Source organism: Lactuca serriola, chromosome 3 (assembly GCF_051521515.1).
Source record: "Lactuca serriola cultivar US96UC23 chromosome 3, Lser_US96UC23_V15, whole genome shotgun sequence".
NCBI classification, from domain to species: Eukaryota; Viridiplantae; Streptophyta; class Magnoliopsida; order Asterales; family Asteraceae; genus Lactuca; species Lactuca serriola.
In genome coordinates this window covers 75,463,608-75,471,781 of record NC_136410.1, presented here as the reverse complement: position 1 = coordinate 75,471,781, position 8,174 = coordinate 75,463,608, and the positions used below count along the sequence as shown (strand labels likewise).

Genomic DNA, 8,174 nt, shown 5'->3' with positions numbered 1-8,174 from the left:
CCAGCTTTTAAGAATAAAGCATTTCATAACAAGTCACACATTACGATTCTGGTTTTTCATTATCCTTATCTAAGTGTTTTGTGATTATTTTATCCTATTCGAAAACATTTGTTGAACCAGACATAGGATGGCCGGAAATATAATTTTCAAAGGAAACTGAATACATGATCATTTATCACTATCCAAGCAATATTGCTTTTATCTATAACACACCCTATTCTCGAATTTCCACAAACACAACATACACGCAATTTGACATTAAAATGTTCCTGCTCAGTTTAATAAAAATTAATCTTTGTCCAGATTGTCAACCGTAATCATATCTTTTTTTGGTAATCAAGTAGATTTCAAATAGATAGATAATATTTTAATAATCAAAGTTGAACCCAACTCTTATTTCTTTATTATTGATCTCATCTCATCCATACACCATATAAGTACTTCAATAATAATGATTCTAGAATTTGGGTCAACTGTGAGGTTAGAATTAGATTTGATATAAAATGCATGATATGGATTGCAATTTGTAAATACAAAAAGAAAATAGGTGTCATTAATACGATGGAAGAGTAGATAATAATGCACCAATTCCCTTTTGTTCCAATAAAAATTAGAATTCGCAATGTTAATAAACAAAATACAGATAAGGATTTCTTTTGTTTGTATTTTTTAATAAAGAATGCATATGATCCGAACCCTAAATAATTGTTTATATTCAATTAGACATGAATCACATGGTTATACAGTATTTTCAAATTTTATAATGATATAATTAATATCTGTGAAAGGCAGTGAGATATAAAGTGATTAAATTATTAGGTGATGAGGGAGAGGAAGAGGAGGACATCTAGCTATAAATGGTCATGATACGAGCATGCATGTTCAACTTGTAGAGAGAGATGGCATTAAGTGGTAAAAAAGTTGCTCAGTTTGACATTAAATCAGACTGTGATGTCTTTCACGAGCTATGGAAGACAAACCCACACCATATTCCCACCTTGAGCCCGACTACATACCAAAACTGTCAAACTCTTGAAGGTGAAGCTGGAACTGTGGGCTGTGTTCTCTTGTGGCATTATTTTCATGGTAAAGCATTCATATATGATATATGCCTTTATCATCTTTCCTTATGATAGACTTTTAACTTCCATGACACAATACACACAAGATTAGTATATATATGTACTTATTTCTTTGTCGACACTTGAAATCAAAGTTTTGGATGACATGTTGTTGCAGATGGCAAAGATAGCACTGTAAAAACGTTAATCCATGAAATTGATGAGGCAAAAAAGTCGATCACCTTCAAGGCACTGGATGGTAGTGATATCTTGGAATTCTTTAAGACCTTTGTTGTGCATGTTCATGTAGACACACATGGTTCAGACAACCTTGTCACATGGACTATTGAGTATGAGAAGCTGAATCCTGATGTTCCTGATCCGGATACGCTTTTGGAATTCTTCAAGAAGGTTACCAAAGACATAGAGGCTCACCATCTCAAAAATTAAAGAAATCAAGATCTCATACTTAATTTTGGATGTATCAATGTTGTGCTGCCTCGTTATGTTATGTACTTATGCTGTGTTGTGTTATGTTTATTAGTTGTGTGTTATATGTAATAAAAGCATTTTGTTTTAATTGCAATATTTCGTTACTAAACTTCAATTATGCAGCAAAATCCTGTACATGTAGAAACTGGATTAACAGTTTTTAATTCTACAAAGTAAAATAATTTTTTAAAGATTTATGTACCTGTGATGACGTTTTGAAAGTTATAAGAAAGCAACCATGGGGGCTTAGAGGGGGGCAAAGTGGACAGCTGCACAGGGTCCAATTTTTTTCATTATATATTTTTATTTAAAAATACAAAATTATAATAAAGATAAGGGTTTTTTTTTTCTTATTCGTCCTGGGCCTTTAATAATATTTCATTTTTCAGGACCGGCCCTGAAAACAACAATTCTAAATGTAAATTAATCTTATAATATACTTTAAAGACAATTGCAACGACCTTAATTTTTATGGAAATAACAAAAGTATGTAAAGTCGTCGTTAGAAATTTATAACTAAAAATATATTTATTTAATTTCTTAATTTGTTATTTTATTTGTTATGCCAACTTGTATTTTTGTCAAAAATTAGTTATTGTTTGATAAAATATATGTTTATTTTCTTGAAAATTTGATTTTCTCCACTCTAGTTCTAAGGCTTGCGTTCCATCCGTGTTGTGATGAATTCCTTTTAACCGTTGAAAACTAACATAAAAATGTTGACTATGATATTTCCTCATCAATCCAATAATTGCATTAACCCCCCCCCCACACACACATATATATATATATATATATATATATATATATATATATATATATATATATATATATATATATATATATATATATATATATATATATATATATATATATATATATATATATATATATATATAAACACACATACACATGTAGGGTACAATACAAAATGGGCCGAATAAATACATGGACCCTTACAATAAATATAGTCCATACAAACAATATATATATATATATATATATATATATATATATATATATATATATATATATATATATATATATATATATATATAAATGGAAAAGTGAATATACCCATAAGGGTATATAAGCTTAGGTACCCAAACTCACCATAATACATCGTTTTGTTTGATATATTTATCATAATGTTCTTCAACTTCAATCCTTAACTTGATTTACATTCAAGATTTTCAAAATTTCATTATTATCTTCGTGTTACATCACATTTTTTTGACGAACATCAATTAGGCTATATATATTATAGTTGAAAATGAAAATTATGTAAGAGGAAAATAAATGTGAAATTTATAAAAACCTTTGAATGAAATCAAGTTAGAAGTTTAATTATAAGAACATTAGACAATTATAATGTATATATATGATACAAAATGATGTATTATGGTGAGTTTGGGTACCTAAGCTTATATACCCTTAAGGGTATATTCACTTTTCCCATATATATATATATATATATATATATATATATATATATATATATATATATATATATATATATATAACATGAATATGCGGCTAACATCCCCCCGCAGTCGGAACGGGAGGTCGAGAATGAACGTTCAGACTAGATTTGAAATCAAGAAATATAGACGACGGAAGCCCTTTCGTGAAAATGTCTGCATATTGAGACGATGAGGGAACATGAAGCACTCGAATCTGGCCCAAAGAAACCTGATCCCGAACTAAGTGAATATCAATCTCTATATGTTTAGTATGCTGATGCGGAATGGGATTATATGATAAGTAAACTGCACTAACATTATCACAATAGACCAGACTAGCAGAATACGATGGATAGAAGAGCTCACGAAGTAAATTGCGAATCCAAAATGTTTCAGCAACAGCATTCGCAACACCCTGATACTCGGCTTCGGCGTTGGGCCGAGAGATTATGCCTTGGCTCTTATTAGACCATGAAACAAGGATTTGACTTAGAAAAACACAATATCCGGAGGTAGATCGTCTATTGGTAGGACAACCGGCCCAATCGACATCAGACTATGCTATCAGACCGCGAGAGGGTGCAACATAAAGCTGTAAACCATGATCAAGTGTACCATGAATGTATCTCCAAATGCACTTAAGATCCATGAAGTGAGGCTCTCGGGGATCATGCATGAATAAATAGACATGCTGAACGACGTAAGTGATATCAGGTCTAGTGAAGGTTAAATACTGAAGAGCACCAACAAGACTCCGATAGAGAGTTGGATCTAAGACAGGATGTCTAGTTCCATCAAATTTTGTTGAAGTGTCAGCAGGAGTGAGAGCAGGTTTGCAATTACTCATGTTGGCTCGCTCAAGAATCTCTGTGGCATATTTTTGCTGAGATAAAAACATGCCATGATTGTCTCTAGTGACTGTAATACCAAGAAAATAGTTCAGAGAGCCAAGATCTAACATGGCAAACTCTGAACGAAGGGTGGTAGTAATCTGCTAAAGGAGGCTCAAGGAGGAAGCAATCAAAACAATCAACATATAGTAACAAGTAAGCAATCTGGGTACCTTGTCTGTATATAAAAAGAGAGGAGTCAAATTTGTTGTTGATGAACCCATAACTTGTGATGAAGTGAGAAAATCAGTGGTACCACGCCCTAGGAGCCCGCTTGAGACAATAGAGATAGTGTTGAAGAACACATAAGTTGATGCATATAGATTGTCCCCTGAAGATGACCGTGAAGAAATGCACGCTTCACATCAAGCTGATGAACGGGCCAGTAGTGACATGTAACTAAGCTGAGAATAGTCCGAATAGTTGTCTATTTGACAACTACACTAAAGGTCTCGTCATAATCAATGCCAGGCTGTTGGCTACGACCATTTGCAACAAGGCACGCCTTGTACGGAGCTATAAACCCATATGTGTTGTATTTCTTTTTAATCAACCAAATACAATTAACAACATTAGCATTAGGGGGCCTAGGCACAAGTACCCAAGTTCCGTTAGAAATAAGTGCATTATATTCTTTAGTCACAACATTAAACCAATTGGGATCTTGGAAGGCTTGAGAGTAATTACGAGGAAGAGAGTATGAAGTGGAGTCTACGTGAAGATTTAGTTTATGTATCGGTTTGGAGATTTCGTATCTAGCATGGGTGACCATGGGGGTGAGATTTAGTAGGAGGGATGGAGGAAGAAGGTTGGGCCGAGGGTGATGTATTGGATTCCAATGAGTTATTAGAGGTAGAGGGAAGCGGTGAGGTGGTAGTGGGTATGGGACCGATATTGGGAACGGTTTCATTAGAATGTGTATCAGTAGGTGTGGGTATGGTAGGAAAAGGATTGGGTGGTCGGTTCGGGTTATTGAACATGTTTCGAGTATCATCGATTTCAAGGAAGTTATATTAGGTGCAAGAGTGGGAATCATAGAACCGAATGGGAATATGGTCTCGTGAAAGGCAACATGTCTGGAGATGATGATTTGTTTGCTATGTAGGTTGAGGCATCAATACCCTTTATGATTTGAAGGGTAGCCAAGGAATATGCAAGGGGTTGAACGAGGTTGGAGTTTGTTAGTATGACTAAGATGACGGTAACATAGGCAACTGAAGATTTGAAGATGAGAGTACGATGGGTGTTAGTTAAAAAGTGTGTGGAATGGAGTATCATGTCGAAAGGCGGTGGATGGAAAAAAAAATTAAGTAAGTGGGTAGCCATATAAAGAGCTTCCACCAAGTATGTAAGAGGAAGGTGGGATTGAAAGAGAAAAGTGTGAACGACATTGTTAATTGTTCGAAGCATACATTCAAATTTTCCGTTTTGTTGGGATGTGTATAGGAAAGAAAAACGCATGTTTATACTGTAAGTGTCACAAAGTTGATGAAATTGATGATTGTCAAATTCTTTTCCATTATCACATTGAAAATTTTTAATTTCAGGGTTGAATTGAGTTTGGACATATGTATGAAAATGTGAGAATTTGGAAAACACCTCAGATTTTTGGAGCAACGGATACACCCAAACAAAGTGAGAGAATTGATCAAGAAATACAACATAATATTTAATACAACCACGACTTTGTAAAAGGAGATGTCCAAGCATCAGAATGAATAAAATGCAAAGGAGAACTAGCAACAGTTTGAGATAAATCAAAAGATAAACGAACGTGCTTGCCAAGTTGACACGCATAACAGAGTAAAGTAGAATCCTTTTATTACATGAAATAAAATTTTTGGAAACTAAATGATTGAATACTTGAGAGCCGGGTAACCAAGTCTTTGATGCCATGTGGAAGAGCTGACGGAAAGTAACACTTGAGGAGACGGAGCTGTCACAGGATAAAGATCGCTCCTGCTGTCACATCGTAGGAGGATTTGATGAGTCTGGTAATCCTTCACAAAAAATCCAAATGCGTCAAATTTAATAGAACATTTATTATAATGGGTAAACTGACACACATAAATAAGATTTTTTAAAATTTGAGGTTTAATAACAACATTTTTTAATGACAAGGTGCGGTATCGATGTTGGTTAAGAACGGTGGTATCTGTGTGAGTAACAGGAATGCGAGATCCATTTCTATTTAAGACTAAAACATTTGTGCACTTATTGCTAAAAGTATTGAGAATACTTGAGTCAGCATGAAGATGCGTAGTGGCCCCGGTGTCCATATACCAATCTACATTTCCTGGATCTTGGAGAGTCATGGTGCTAAAAGCTTGCGGGAGAGTAGTAGCTTGATCGGGAGAAGCAGAAAATTATACAATTCCAAGCATTGGGTTGTTCAGTAACATAAGAGTCTTGTTATTGGGCCCGAGGAGGAAAAAATTGGTGTTGAGATTATGAAGGAGGGGAAATCCAAGGCTGCTGTTAGTCCACTTGAGATTGACGAGAATTAGGAGGCCATTGGACTGACTGTTGACCAAAAGAAGGATGTAACATCCCAAAAAATACGGTAAAATTTTTATTTTTAATATAATCAAAACACTCAGTTATCCTTTATTTAAACATTTAAAAGCATTTCAAAATACAAACAATTATCAGAGTTGATTCCCAAAATCACGAGTTACAGAAAACACGGGTATATGCATTGCGATCAAGCTGAGCCGTTCCCTTTCGAACCGGAAGTAGTTAAAACCATAAACCACAAACTGTAAGCAAAAGTCTTAGTGAGTTCCCCAAATACCACATACCATACATAACATATGAGCCATACATAACATATATATCCAACATTCAATAGAAGGTGCTATGTGCCAACCATCGTCTTACGATTATGCCACGAGTCGTATCATGGTCTTCCTTGTCAGACCCAGGGCCAAAACCCTGGGTTGTACAGACAAGTGCTAGGAGCCACCTCACAGCCTTCCATGCAAGCATCACAATGACAACTAGCATACAATCTACAACTATATAACTAATTAACCGCCAAAGTTAAAACTCTGGTCTTGCATATAGATTGCGAGGAGCTGCCTCCTAGTCTTTCATACAAAATGCCAATGGCCACCCCCTGGTCTTCCTATAATACATAAACCACATGGGCCGACATTGGTACCTTCAACCCATAGCACAGTGAGGAGACTCACCTCGACAACTGAATCCACAAATATATATCTGACTGCAAATCTGCTAGAATCCCCGTGCTAAAAAACATGAAAAAATTCAATTAACAATTGGGTTCCCAAACCCAAAATCAACAATCCATAAATGGGGGTAAATATACCATTTTACCCCTCACCTAGTTTGGTCCAACACTAAGGCCCAAACTCACAATCAAAAGGCCCACAAACCAAATAATCATCTAAAGCCCACTTGTGGACCAATTTTCCAAATTGGGCCCAAACCCTTACATGGTTCTTACCCTAAAGCCCATTAACTTATCTCTAATCCGAAACACTTGTTCTCAGATGGTCCAAGAATGCCCCAAGCAACCAAGCCCAAAAATACCCCAAATCCGAAATGACACCACAAGGCCCATTAAGGCAACCCAATAAATTAATTACCAACTTAATAAAATAAAACCCCACTTCAACAAATAAGCCCAAAAAACTCGATCCAAGCCCATGAACCAAGCTCTAAAGTCCAAAAAGGTTTGAACTTCAAAACAAGTTAGTCGCGTACGCTCGGCATACGGTCAACGATTTGGGATGGGGAAAAAAAACTAGTACACGGGGTGTATTGCACATTACACGCGGCGTACTAGCGTCCTTCAAAAAAACTCATTTTTGATCTAACACATTAAGCACTTAGCCCCCAAACCTCAGGAAACCTTCGAATTACGTCCATAACTCGTAAAGTTGGAAACATTACTTGTTTGAATGACTTAATGGGAGCCAAAATCCGATTTTGTCCAACAAGTCTCATAATGAGGGCTCAAACTCATGCATGTTCCAATACTCACAATCAAGATGGCATTTTTATGAACTAACAACATCAGAAGGGGCAAGATCTATCACTCCGAGCTCCTGGAGTGCCTATAACTCAAAAAGAGAACTTAATACACCATAAAAGCTTCTAATATTGCCCTAAACTCAAACTATCATAAGAAAGAATCAATATAAGAACTTTATACTGCCTGAAGCTTCCCAAGAGAGTGAAGGTTCTTGATCTACAATCCCAAAGCCACACGAAGCTTGCTCACCAAGATCCGCTTCCTTGAA

At 35.6% G+C, this 8,174-nt stretch overlaps 1 protein-coding gene across 1 annotated transcript; it reads left to right on the top strand.

Annotated features, from left to right (window-relative positions):
* Positions 1-831: 831 nt before the first annotated feature.
* LOC145092661 (kirola-like) lies at positions 832-1,647 on the top strand. The gene is made up of 2 exons (XM_079030624.1): positions 832-1,086; positions 1,240-1,647. The coding sequence occupies exons 1-2, from the start codon at positions 900-902 to the stop codon at positions 1,509-1,511; spliced, it is 459 nt and encodes a 152-aa protein (XP_078886750.1). The 5' UTR covers positions 832-899; the 3' UTR covers positions 1,512-1,647.
* The last annotated feature ends 6,527 nt before the right edge of the window (positions 1,648-8,174 follow it).

Bases quoted from the DNA above. Each gene is read 5' to 3' on its own strand.
- LOC145092661 (XM_079030624.1), top strand. From the start codon at position 900: ATGGCATTAAGTGGTAAAAAAGTTGCTCAGTTTGACATTAAATCAGAC. The intron at 1,087-1,239 runs GTAAAGCATTCA...ATGTTGTTGCAG, and splicing joins CTTGTGGCATTATTTTCATG to ATGGCAAAGATAGCACTGTA.